The 14,404-nt window shown below is 38.7% G+C and overlaps 1 protein-coding gene across 2 annotated transcripts; it reads right to left on the bottom strand.

The window, feature by feature from the left end:
- Positions 1–2,368: 2,368 nt before the first annotated feature.
- Positions 2,369–13,463, bottom strand: LOC117476774 (GRAM domain-containing protein 2B-like). Of its 2 annotated transcripts, none has more exons than XM_034123508.1 (14): positions 13,239–13,463; positions 12,775–12,900; positions 8,462–8,549; positions 8,300–8,369; positions 8,125–8,228; positions 7,952–8,047; positions 7,801–7,872; positions 7,140–7,229; positions 6,857–6,980; positions 6,361–6,477; positions 5,332–5,404; positions 5,084–5,188; positions 4,865–4,949; positions 2,369–3,323 (listed from the first exon to the last, which is right to left on the bottom strand). In XM_034123508.1, exons 1-14 carry the CDS (start codon positions 13,325–13,327, stop codon positions 3,285–3,287), a joined length of 1,278 nt encoding a protein of 425 aa, XP_033979399.1. In that variant the 5' UTR covers positions 13,328–13,463; the 3' UTR covers positions 2,369–3,284. The 2 variants fall into 2 exon arrangements, with proteins under 2 accessions (XP_033979399.1, XP_033979400.1); XM_034123509.1 differs by having other exon boundaries at positions 7,140–7,220; positions 13,239–13,462.
- Positions 13,464–14,404: the final 941 nt, after the last annotated feature.

The following is a 14,404-nucleotide window of genomic DNA, read 5'->3' as shown; positions in this document are numbered from 1 at the left end:
CATTACATAGGTTTATTTTGAATGTTACTGCTTTTGTAATCCGTCTATTTATATGTGATATTGTTATCTTTTGTTTGCAGCTTCTTGTATGAAATGTGCTGATATATCTAAACAGAATACCTGCCTACAGTGCATTTATTTAAGTATATTTATATATTAACATCTAAAGGTTACAAAAAGGAAGATATTATAGATATATCCAGTATGACAGGCAGTTGCACTGTAAAATGAAATTATTATGCTTAGCTCTCCACATCTAAATATTAAGAAACTATACAAACAAACAAACATATAAGATATATAAGCATATAAAAAAAATGTAAAAATATAAGCTGACGTACATTAAAAAAATTCTGTTCCATAATTGAAGTGCATGATGTTCTGCATGATAAAACTAAAAGCAAATAAGATGCACAAACAGCAGGGTAAAGTATAGTGTGTAAATACAGTGGTAGAAGACGTATTAAGTACACATACTTTACTAAAATAGTACATGTATAAAGTACATCATTGGATATTCCCTCAAAAGGGCAACTTCTCTTCATTTATTTGGATATTTAAAGTGGACCTATCATGCTATATTTAAATGATATATTGTAGGGCCATACCTATATAAGGTATATTTATACGTTTCTGTTTTCAAAATACCAAACAGATCATGCATTTTAGCCATGCCTTATTTCGCTCTATGTGCTGTTTGCTGTCTACGGGTCTGATTCTGCTGACCACGCCCCCCTGCAGGAGAGGTGAGCCGTGCTCTGATCAGCTGCTGGGCTGTCAGAAGAGGGAGAGAAAAAGAGATCTCCGTCCTCCGTGTTTTATTATATAGAGTCGTTATTCATTTGTTTTAAAGCTCAATAAATAACAAAGAAGACCTTTGACCGGCACTTTTCTAATTTTGTCCGGAAGATTTAAACTTTAACGGACATCTTGACCGGCGAAAGTAACTGAAATTGAAACTCTGCCGCACGGTCCCCTCGTTCCTTGGAAGAGACGGAGAGGTGGGTGTTTGTCATCTGCTGGTGGACTAACCGGAGAGAATTACAGTGCTTGCCTCGACGGGGAGGGATTGCATTGAGCAATCCCTCCCCGCAAGCGTTTGCAGCGGGAGCAAACGCTTGCCTCGGGGAGGGAGAAAAAGAGCCACAGCGGAGAATAAACAGAAGGGTAACCATGGTAACCATGCGCGGGAAGTCTTCTTCGCTGCTTTTGTGGCAGACTACAGCGCCACTTACAGGCCTGGCATATGTACTACAGCGTCTCCAGCACTTTCGAGCGGCAATGGCCGGCCGTGGCCCAACCCCACATTCCCCTGATAGGTGGAGAGTTGGCCCAATAGCCGTAGCGCCACTTCTGTGACGTCATAGAAGTGTTCAAATCTGGATCAGTTTTGATCAGATCCGTTGCAGCCCCTTTTTTAGAGATTTGGGTATGGAGGAAAATAGAGAGGGTTGTGTTTTCTGACACTTGGTGAGTTCCCTGGAACACCGGGGACACATATTCATGTATAAAAGACGTACAAAAGTGCATTTTGCATGATAGGTCCCCTTTAAATTGTTTTTTCTTGATAATACTTACATTCACAATAGAAGACTTGTAGCCTACTTGTTATGGAGTATCTTGAATGTACAATATCTCCCTGTAATACCAGTAAAGTGGTGTGTAAAAAGTACAAGTAACTCTTATTCGTACAGTACTTGAATAAATGTCACCCTCTCAGGTGTTCTCAATCACTCTGGCTGATAAGCCTTTTAACCAGGTTTAAGTTGGGCGAGGTTAATGCTGGAAATATATGATGTCACCTGTACTAATAAGAAAAAATTCAAGGCAAGATATCCCGCCCTAACAGGTATAAAACCAACAGACCAGAAATAGATGTCACATGTCACAGTGAGTAAACTGAATACTTGTTAGACCACTGCTAACTAGCATCAGTACTTGAGATCAGGTTACATGAAAATTGTAAATAAGCTATGAAAATTGTAAATAAGCCATCTGTATGTAAAAAACCACCTGTATGTAAATTGTAAATAAGCCATCTGTATGTCAAATATGTCTTATATGTCTTAAATGATATGATGAATTGGAAATGGGGGACCCTGATGTAAACAAGACGAAAGTCTTTCTCTGGTCTGCATCCCCTTAACAATTGTATGTTTTGAGCTGTACTGTACTGTACCCAATATACAAGCTGTTAATAAACTTTTCAATCAATCAATCAATCAATCAATCAATCAATCAATCAATCAAACATCATAGTTATATGAGAGTTTGCATTCATTTGTTTATGCTCTGCGTGTGCGTCACCGTGTGGTCAGACATGTGAGACACTCGCTGCTCCAAAAAAAATACAAATTCAGTTGTACAGAAATTCTATGAGAGACATTTATTTCAGGACTTAATAGTTAATACACAACACAATAGTTTAAAGCAGAGTCTGTGATCTAAATGCAAACAAACCACCAGTTTATTAAAACACAAGCTCACTCTATTCTATTGCCCCTGAAATGAAAGAAAGGTCTATAAACACAACCACTCAACAGCAACCATGAAGAAAGTTTCTATGGAAATGTGCAGGACTGTTTTTCTATAAGCTGAGAATGTATCTATTAACCTGAATAAACCTGCAATTTACATGGTTAAAAAGTACAGATTGGGACTAATTTACAATAAAAATGTATATCAAACTTTTCACTTGGCAAACTTCTATTCACATAAGCCCTTACAGACACATTTTAATCTTTTGCTACTACTATAAGAGGAAGTTGCCTATAAATGTCATTAAAATATATTTTACTAACATCCCTATCTAAGTTATTTATATACATGACATACATACAATTAATCTGCAATTCAATTCTAACATAAACAATCTAAATAGCACAAGTTGACCTCTTAAGAAATGTTTAAAAGACATTGAAATATGACCTTTGGACCTTTAAAAATACCTTTCTATTGTGAAATGCAAATTAAAAGCTCTGATAAATACTGCATCAATGCCTAAGCTTTCTTTTCACTAACACACTGCTTCCATTTACCCTCCAGCACAAGATTTTCTAAAGAAATAGTAATAAAATAGTCCTGAGTGCAAAGTGGAAAGAAGCTATTATTGCACAATTTAAGTTAAAGTTCACACAGTTTTAAGAAAGCTTTGTGTATGATCCGTCTGTGCTTTGGCAACAAATCTATAACCAAATGTGATCACTGCTGATCTTCAGTGATAAACCAACCTTTTTTTAACAGAGAAAGTAAAGCTTCTGTCTGGACAGACAAAAAGTCTTCTTTTAAGTCTCTTCAAGTAGCTTCCGCAGGCTCCTCTGAATCTAGGATATAAAAGATGAAGGACAACATGCTCAGATAGAAAATAATAAACCACAATTAAGTATATATAACTTCAGATACCTCCATAGAATCTTTCAAAAACAGCATTGACGAAATTAGGAAGAGAAGATCAATAACACTATTATATCTGTCCTTTAAATTTGAAGCTACAGCCAGCACATGGTTAGCTTAGCTTAGCATAAACAATGAAAATGTAGGGAAACAGCTAGACTGGCTCTGTCCAAATTAATCCAAACCTGCCTACTAGCAACTCTAAAGCTCAATGTTTACCATGTTATATCTTATTTGTTTAACCCTCTAATGCTACCCTGGACTATATTACAACACACCAAAGTCCTGCTGGGATATTCTGGGTACTAAAGCGTAAGATCGAAGCCAAAACACCTGGCATTGATAGCGAAAAGTGTGTATAAGCATAGACAACAGTCATCCCAGACAATGCAACTGGAAAACAGGTATGAACTATTAATAAACGTCAATGAGATAAAGGGTGGAGATGACTACTGATGAGTCTTGGCATGGCATACACTGCAAAAACTAGGAACACATTGACCGCTTATCGTCGGCTTGGTGTGTCAGGGCCTTCTTATCAGCAGAAAAAAGCTAAATTTAACGCTGTAACTCTGGTTGTGTGATACCATTATCAAAAACATTAAAGAGCAACAGATAAATAAAAACTCCCAAAGTAATTAAGTTATGCTACATGTCATGCTTTTTTTATTGGTGGATCACTGCCAACAGTGAACAGCGGGATCATAGTTCGGCAGAACTCTTATCACTGAACACACGACTCAGCAAAACCTGCCGTCTAACACACAGCAGCCTCGGCAACACAGAGGCAAAACATCACAGCTTCCATGTCAGCATATTGATAACCAGATCATCGATAAATTCCTCCCCCCCCCCTCCAATCTCCCATCTGCCGAACCCTTTTGAGAGTCACTGATAAAAAGGAAGCTCTGGTTATTGCTTGTGTTACATGTGTCTGCCTCAACCACAGCTACGCACAATTTGCAACATGAACTTTTCTAATAAAGAGAGACAACAGAAAAAGGGCTGACTGCAATGTCCTCCTCTGTTAATGATTGTTCTAACAAATACATTGTAGACTTTGTTCTGGATAAAAAAACTAGATTTAACTTGATAACTAGTAGGTTTAAGAGCTGGTGGTTAGTAAATTGTTTGTTGCCATTGATAAGAGCCAGCTGGCTGTTTCCACTCTTTATGCTAAGCTATTCTAATCGTCTCCTGGCTTTAGCTTTGTTGTACAGAAAATAACTCACAAGAGCCCAGATAATAATATAACCTTCACACTACTGTTACAAAAATTAACATGTTTTTTTATGGAATTTGGCACTACGCATTTTTTTTTGTTGCACTACTTTAAATGTTAGTTAATATGACACTTGGAAAATGGAAATCAATTCATAACATTTTGATATATGATATGACAAATATTAAAACTAGAGAACTTTAGATTTCAGTGACCATATGTTGCTGTGTTCACAAAAAGGGGACAAACCTTTTCCAGCTTGAATAAGTTCGAAGAAAGTTCTCCAAAAATCTCAGCATTCACTTCATCCTGGGGTCTGCGGCTCACAGCATTTCTGCAACAACATTTGCACTTATATCATAAACAAACTTAACTACCAAAATAAATCAAATAGTATGAGTAATTGTTTTACTGTTTGGTAACTCTAACACCAATACCACGTCAGTAACATGTGAATCTATCTCTTACTCATTACGGATGTGTTCCCCCATGGACACCAAGGAGCTCAAACGATGCTCAAGAGCCACAATTTTGAAAGCCATGTAACAGGAGGACAGGACGAGGACACTAACTCTGTGAGGAGACACACACACACAGTGACAGATCAAACATTAAACACACAGAACAATGACCAACATGCCCAAGTGATGAATATGAATCAATAAATCAATTGCCTTGTCAGAGTCTCGTATGCCACATAATGAAAGGTTACTCACAGAAACAAATAGATGAGGAGGATGGTGTGTAACGACATGGGCTGTGAGGATTTGCCTTTGAGCTTAGTACCCCCTACAAGGAAAAACAGAACGATAGATATTATTACAATTATATAACAATACCACTCTCCAATCTATACCATAAATATCATACAACAACTATTACAGGGTTAGCATAGTGTTCACATTTAATTATTATTTTCGAATATATCCAAACACAATGCAGAGTAAACTATATATTTAAATAACTTGCATATAAACTTTTTAGAACATATTAATAATAAACACATACATTTGTATACATTATTTGAATTGTTTTAATTCTTCTTATTGCCATGTCTGTATGGTAATATTATAATTATTTTAACTTTATTGTTATTATTATTTTAATGATTTAGTGGTTATTATTTCCCATCTTAGGTTTTGCATTCTATGAATTCTATAATATTATCTTTTTTTTCTCTTTACCCCCCCCCCCTCCCTATCTTATTTTAATTAATAATGTAATTCTCTACCGGTTTTTTATTCTATTATATGTATATGTTCCCTTTTTTTAAAGCTTTTTATGCTGCATGTATAAGGTACCAGTAATATACAAATATAATGTATTATTATTATTATTTTAAAAAGGGGGAAACAGCTAGCCAGGCTTTTTCCAAAGGTTGAACAAATCCCCTTAATGAACCTCTCAACTCATTACTTAAGACATTATATGTTGTTATGTAACTGTAACAACAGCCCCTAGTAGTTTACCAGGGGGATTATACATCTTTGAGAAAGTCAGGCGTTCTCCTGTTTCCAGTGTTAGTGCTAAGCTAAGCTAACCAGTTGATGGTGGTGGCTTTATTTTTTACTATGAAGCCATGAGAGTGGTATGGATCTTTGTCATGTAACTCTCAGCAAAATGGCAAACCAGAGTATTTGTCAAACTATTCCTTTAAATAAACATTGATTGCTTTAATTGAATTTATTTTGGGATACACTAACTCCTTAAAGCTTCTTTTAATTAAAGATGTATTTTCAAACTACCGTTATTCAGGGCAGCTCCGTGTTTTTGGCTTGGAGTCTGGAGGTGAACGTCTGCGTGGACTGAAACCTCCCCGCTCTTCACGGCACTCAGAAATGTGTCCGGGAGGCTGGTGAAGTCTGCTCGAACAAACACAAAAGAACTTGTGTCTGAGTAAATATTATTAATAGACACAACAACGTCTTTTCAGATCTACAAGCGCTCTATGTTTGCTTGACAGATGAAAAAAGAAGCTAACAATAAAATCTAAAGATGTTATTATCACTCAATGGGATCATCACCATGCCAACTGGCTTTGCTATAACACAAAGCAAAGCCTCGACGGCTCAAATTTCTCTTGGCTTCCCTTCAGCTATTTGCAAACTAAAGGCTGTCTGGGCCACAGTGAAACCCAACACCCTAAGCACATACAATAGTGTATCCACCAGATTAAAGTAAGTGTACAGTAGCTTGTAAAGGGCAGACGTAGACATAGAGGGAGGAGGATGGAGCACGCACCATTTATTTTGTCGTAATCTGGAGTTTGAGACCCGGAGCTGCTGCTCTCCATCATCTCGTGACGCCTTCGTTGCACAACCCCATCGAGGTCGGAGAAGTCTGCAGAAAAGTCTGCAGAAAAGTCCTGCAGTGCACATACATACATATAATACACAATGGGACCACATACAGAGAGGGTGTTGTATAACATGAGAACAAGGCATTTCTGTAGATCTTTTATCCCAGTAGAAAATAAATACATCCTGTAAAAAAACATCACATGAAATTGGAGAACCAGACTGACCAGAGGAAGAGAGGATGGGCATTTCACCCTGAAGCTGTTTTCACTGGAGGAAATAACAGGGCTGCTACACGGCTTTTCCACCTGCAACGACAGAATACATATACATTCATGTGTATTTTAAAGACATTTTAGCCACTTTTCAGCAGTAGCTGTCAATCACTCAATCCATTTAATTAGTCTCATGTAATCACAAAATCCAGTTTATAAAGATATGTGAAAAGATCTGTAAATCAACTCTAAATTATTATCATCATCCATTTACACATCCAGCAGACACGTTGCAAAATTGGCAAATATTTGAAGTGGTGTTTGTGTAACATCATAAATATAAGTCTAATATTAACTATATGTTAGCTCCCATTTTGGTCTCCACCACCTCCAAAAGGAAAAGATAAGCATAGTTCCCCAGAGAAAGAATTCAAGGTTAAAATCTTTTGGTTTTCATTCGTGTTTAGACCGTAATAAACTGTATTTCTGTCTAGCCTGAACCGGCAAAAGTTTAATATTTGGGCATAAAATATTTGATGAAGTAGTTGTATGAATTTTGAGTTTATCCATTCATCTCTCATCTTCACCAAATGTTCATACTAGAATTGTTCTTTATAAAATCAAAAGCATTTCATTATATCAGGACACATATGTGTTCATTAGAAATATTTACCTCCAACTGAATGCAGATGGACTTCAGAAGTGTGTAGGTGGTGTTTCGGGAGAGGAGTGACACAAAAACATGCTGGAAAACATTATATTATTTTAGAATCACGTTCATGTTTATGACAAAAAGGGTTAAAAAAATGATTTTCTTTTCTTACCTGATCACAGGTCGTTTCAATCACAAGGGCGTTTGGCACTAACAATGCAGTTTTAGCTTTTTTGATAAACGTCACAGTCACCGCAGGGATAGAAATCTGGAGAAAACACAGCCATGTTATACAAGGGACTTCAGCCATAAAACATGAACTTCATAACACTTGCAGTATCGTACCTTTGTATCTCGACCGAAGACTTTGGAGTGGAAGCAGATCCAGTTATCAGAGATGAACATTTTGCCCTGATACAAAATGTCCTTCTGCAGGGCGCAAGTGTAGCCTGTGTGAAAACAAACAGCACTAAGTAACATGGCTTTGCTTCTTTACGGGAAAAGAGAGTCTGAAACTTACTTTGTTTGAGGAGCTCATCTTTGCTGACATCCTTGAATAGCTTATGATAATGGAGGGTTGTCTTTGAAATCTGAAAGAACACAGAGTATTATTGTGTTAAGAAACTGCAAAAAGGTGTCCATTTTGTTAGGAGTTTGATGATTAGATAAGAATTATACATACGTGGGTAGGCTGGGACTTTTTCCGTTCAATCTTTGTTTCACATTCACTGGGAGTCAGCAGTGGTGAAAGCTGCTCCACAGGTTTCAATCTGACAGATAAAGGTCAGTGTTAATGTTAAAGTGACACCTTAGCAGGAAGGCTGATATACCAGCGTTATAACTCCTGATACAAACATGATGTGTGATCTCACGCTCACAGAATGTTTCTTTAAAGGGGACCTATCATGCAAAATGCACTTTTGTACGTCTTTTATACATGAATATGTGTCCCCGGTGTTCCAGGGAACTCACCAAGTGTCAGAAAACACAACCCTCTCTATTTTCCACCATACCAACATCTCTAAAAAAGGGGCTGCAACAGATCTGATAAAAACTGATCCAGATTTGAACACTGTCCTGACGTCAGGACGGTGGCGCTACGGCTATTGGGCCAACTCTCCACCTATCAGGGGAATGTAGGGTTGGGCCACGGCCGGCCCTTGCCGCTCGAAAGCGCTGGAGACGCTGTAGTACATATGCCAGGCCTGTAAGTGGCGCTGTAGTCTGCCACAAAAGCAGCGAAGAAGACTTCCCGCGCATGGTTACCCTTCTGTTTATTATCCGCTGTGGCTTTTTTTCTCCCTCCCCGAGGCAAGCGTTTGCTCCTGCTGCTTTAATTCAATGCAATCCCTCCCCGAAGGCAAGCACTGTAATTCTCTCCGGTTAGTCCACCAGCAGATGACAAACACCCACCTCTCCGCCTCTTCCAAGGAACGAGGGGACCGTGCGGCAGAGTTTCAGTTAGGTTTTCTTTCGCCGGTCAAGATGTCCGTTAAAGTTTAAATCTTCCGGACAAAATTAGAAAAGTGCCGGTCAAAGGTCTTCTTTGTTATTTATTGAGCTTTAAAACAAATGAATAGAGTGGCGAAGTCCCTCCCCTTCCGGTGGACCTCCATGGGACCTTATTTCGGAAAAATTATGTATTGAAGTCAATGGAGAGAGAAAGATTATCTTTCGATCCCGTTTGAATTGTGCCACGAATTACACATATGATGTTTGTCAATTTAAAAGATAATTTTGCAAGTCAAAAAAAAAAAATGTGTCGTAAAATTGTGAAGTAACACATTTGTTTGTGTGAAACGCTCAATGAACTACATCTCTGGTCTCACAGAACAACACACGTCACCAAGATGGCCGTCACTACTGTCAACAAAACGATTGGCTACCCTCACTATCACCACAATGAAACACGTCCTGAAGAATGTCATGCAAAGCTGCCTGCCTTCCTTTGATTCTCTCTGAACTGCCTGGTCGTTTTAATGTTTAATGTCAACCATTTGTGCAGATAGCATGAAGTAGAGAAGATCGCTAGCGTTAGCATTTCTCCCCCGGGCTTAAATTGTGTATTATAGAATGATCACACCGGTGTGACAGTACTATTCAAAGGGTTCACGAAATATGACTACTACTCTTACTGTTTAACATGTTGGGTTACTTCATGTTACTTCATGTTAAGGCTAATAAAAATGACACGGCTGTAATGCTAACTAATGTGCTAGCTACTAGCTAGCTTGATCCAGACACTCCTAGTCCTTTCATCAGACGGGAAGCGAAAGAATGAGCAAGACCCATTGCTGGTATGATAACAACCTGGTACTAAGCACACAGGCATCTTGTTAAAGTTATCTTATCTTAGCCAGCGCCATATAGATAATTATATCTATATGGCGCTGATCTTAGCTATTGTGACATCACTTACGCGACTCTGGAATTTGTAGTCTTTCTAGTTGCATATTTTTCAAAGTCTTATATTTCAACAGTTTTAAGACAAACTGTGACCTTAACATGAAGTAACATGAAGTAACCCAACATGTTAAACAGTAAGAGTAGTAGTCATATTTCGTGAACCCTTTGAATAGTACTGTCACCGGTGTGATCATTCTATAATACACAATTTAAGCCCGGGGGAGAAATGCTAACGCTAACGCTAGCGATCTTCTCTACTTCATGCTATCTGCACAAATGGTTGACATTAAACATTAAAACGACCAGGCAGTGCAGAGAGAATCAAAGAAAGGCAGGCAGCTTTGCATGACATTCTTCAGGACGTGTTTCATTGTGGTGATAGTGAGGGTAGCCAATCGTTTTGTTGACAGTAGTGACGGCCATCTTGGTGACGTGTGTTGTTCTGTGAGACCAGAGATGTAGTTCATTGAGCGTTTCACACAAACAAATGTGTTACTTCACAATTTTACGACACATTTTTTTTTTTTTGACTTGCAAAATTATCTTTTAAATTGACAAACATCATATGTGTAATTCGTGGCACAATTCAAACGGGATCGAAAGATAAGTTTTCTCTCCCCATTGACTTCAATGCATAATTTTTCCGAAATAAGGTCCCATTACCCGGAAGTATGTGGGCGTGACTTCGCCACTCTATAACGACTCTATATAATAATAGGCTATAATAAAACACGGAGGACGGAGATCTATTTTTCTCCCCCTCTTCTGACTTGATCAGAGCGGCTCCCCTCTCCTGCAGGGGGGCGTGGTCAGCTGCAGCTCACAGAATCAGCCCGCTGCAAAAACAGGGCTGGAGAACAGCAAATAGAGCGAAATGAGGCATGGCTAAAATGCATGATGTTTGGTATTTTGAAAACAGAAACGTATAAATATACCTTATATAGGTATGGCCCTACAATATATCATTTAAATATAGCATGATAGGTCCACTTTAAGTAAAGGTGTTCTTTATTTGGCTTTGCTGTCAGCTGTGGTTACATAAAGACTGCTTACACAGCAACAGCAGTATGTAAACACCACTTTTGCAGGTTGACAGTAACTGGTGCATTAACAGTGCTGTTTTCACAACGTTAGTGGAATAGATCCTGTTTAATCAGAGAAATAATTGATATTCCTTGTTTTTCTTTAGGGTATTACAAATGAACAATTACACATTTCAATATAGCACTGATAATTCATATACAATAGCATGTTTGCCGTAGAGGCCACATTTTCTATTTATGCAACAATCCAGTTAATGGCAATCCAAAATGTGAACGTTTAGATGTAATCTACACTCAAGGAATCTAGATTAAGTTGTTTAATATTCAACAATATGTATATACAGTAGCTGTTTTAGGGATAGAATAAACAATGTCCTTTATTATCAATCAATTGTAAAAGCCTACATTGACAAAAGTGCAAATCCAATTGTAATTGCTTCTCTTAATAAGAAAATAATGTTTAAATTGTGTTTTTCTGCCCATACTTAAACTGTGTGTTTAAAGGTCCCATGTCATGGCCATTTCTACTGATCATAATTCCATTGTTGAGGTCTACTAGAATAGATTTATATTGTGCAATTTGCCAAACTCACATAGGTTTCTCATACAGCATCTCTGAATGGTATGTGTATTCACTCTCTGTCCTAAACGGCTTGTTGGAGCTCCTGCCCCCCCCCTCCCTATGAGCCCAGTGGCCGTCTGCGAGACAGCGAAACCATCCCGAACACACACACACACACCCTAGCTGGGAGTTTGTGTGTGTGCTCACACACCGACTCACAGCGTCCCGCCGTCGTTGGCGGAGCTGCAGCTGAGAAAAGATTGAGTGTGTGTGTGTGTGAGGAACGGCTCCGCGGTCGTAACGTAACGGCTCCACGGATTGGTCCATTTTGACCAATCCACGGAGGGGTTGTCGTTACGTCACTTGGTTCCCGGAAGAAAAAAATTGAAAAAGAAAATCTCCAACGAGGCGTTCTGGGGCAGCATAGACAGGTCTTTTCTGAGTTTTACTCGCTACAGGGTGTACTTTGAGGATTTGTGACTTTGCAGACCGTTTACATGCAGAAAAACCTTCATAACACACAAGGGGATGGGTAATAACCAGAAAAGCATGACATGGGCCCTTTAAGATAAGATAAGATGGGCCTTTAATAGTCCCCATAGGGAAATTCACTTGTCAAGGCAGCAACAGAATAGAAGAAACACAGATATTATACATGGAATATAAACGGGAATTAAAATAATAAAAGTAAAATAAGAGTAAACATGTATTAAGTATAAATAGCAACAGGAGTTAAGCTATGATCCGGTTATTACATTTGTATAGCTACATGCTTACAGTGGGACTACCTGTTGAAATAAAGGACCTAACAAATAGATAACAACTTAAAATGTATTGATTGATTTTTCATGAGAAAAAAAAATGTAAACAGAGAAGAATCATCCAATCCTGTACTGCTTGAATATGCAATAAAAATGAATTAAACAGCAATACGTTGTCCGATTCATTCAGCTATACTAGTTTGTATCAATAAGAGCACCTCACCTCATGCCTGCTGCTTTCTTCCTGCTCTCTGAGGGGTCTGCCTCTGGGTCCCCACCCACCTGGGGGTCTGCAGGGGACCCTCCATGCTTCCTCTGTCTCCTCTCCCCCCCATGATCCACATCAGACCTGGAGACATCACACAGGACACTATTCTCTATGTTTCTGCACATAAATCACCTACACAAGACTGTCAAACGTGTACCAACACATTAAGTATGCAGTACATCTGTAAGTAATGCATTGTGGAGCAGAGCAGACCATTGTTATAATTCAAAACTAGCATATTACGTAAAGTATTGTCGCTTACATGCGAGTTATTTGCTTATTCCGTGCCACGTATGCATTCATACAAAAGTGAGCACGGTGTTTCATATAACAACTACAGGATATGAATGCAAATAACCACAATGCATTAGGCCTGGAAGGCAGCCCGGGCCCTTCCTCTCCATCTTATCCAGACTTACGTCGTCCGATTCCCGCGGGAGTAGAGAAGTTGCTCCGGTGTGGAGGCCGGGGTCAGAGGTCTGTCCGCCTGCTCGGTCATCAGTACCATGGTTCTTTATTTCTCATTTCTTACGCTTCCCCTTCCATAAGTTGCACAGAAGTTTCAGGAAGCCGGCACGGAAAGTTTTTTTTTTGTTGGAGGATCTGCTCGGTGGAGCGAGAAGCCCTGGCCTACAGAGGAGGAGCCGGGAAAGGGGAGGGAGCAGCAGGGAGCAGCAGGGAACAACAATTGGGAACAAGAGGGGACAAGAGGCTCCCGCTGCTGGGGGACAGACAATGCTGGGACAACTCCTGCAGAAGGAGCCTGCATTACCTGTCCATAATATAACAGTGCCATATAACTTCTCACAAGGAACCAGTAAAAGAGTCCCACTTACTTTGTGAGGCTGGTTCCAAACATTCTTTCAGTTAGTCAACTTCCTGCAACTTTTAAACTGTTATAACTTTGATGTTGTAACAGAGTGTATTTGAGAGGGACTTCCAGCAGGGGGCAGCAGAGTCTAGGTGATATCATGTCTCTACTTCAGGTGAGTTTTTTCCCCTCAGGTGACCCTGCAGACTGAGGACGTGGAAGCAGTATTCAAAAGGAAAGGAAAGGCCTGCATTCAAAGTATTCCTACATCTGCTGATTTACTTTGCTTAAATAGTACTTTTCATTTGTGCACTTTATTTGAGTATAATTTTTTGCTGTACTTTAAATGTCCACTCTACTACTAAGAGGCAAACATAGTACCTTTACTGCACAATAGCTATAGTTAACTACACCTTTACTAGATGCAACATTGACATGATGTACACATTTTGCATCAACAATGATAATCCATTAAATCCAATAATATGATCAATTTGATTGTGAAAAGGGCCGTTATACCTAATGACCATTAATGCTAATACTGTACATGCTTACCTTTTTAATGCAGGACTTTTACTTATACTGTGGTATTGCTACTTCATGTTTTGTTATATTATGACCAAACTTTTATGTCTTATTTTTTAAACGTTTTGCTTATTTTATTGTTTTTCTGCATCTCATCTTGTTGTGTTAAGCACTTTGAGCTGCATCCTTGCATGAAAGGTGCATTACAAATAAAGCTATTATTATTACATTTGTTTCTACTTGAATACA

This window comes from Trematomus bernacchii, unplaced genomic scaffold (genome assembly GCF_902827165.1).
Source record: "Trematomus bernacchii unplaced genomic scaffold, fTreBer1.1, whole genome shotgun sequence".
In the NCBI taxonomy this organism is placed as follows: domain Eukaryota; kingdom Metazoa; phylum Chordata; class Actinopteri; order Perciformes; family Nototheniidae; genus Trematomus; species Trematomus bernacchii.
Note: the sequence above shows the minus strand (reverse complement) of the source record. Positions and strands in the feature narration are given on the sequence as shown.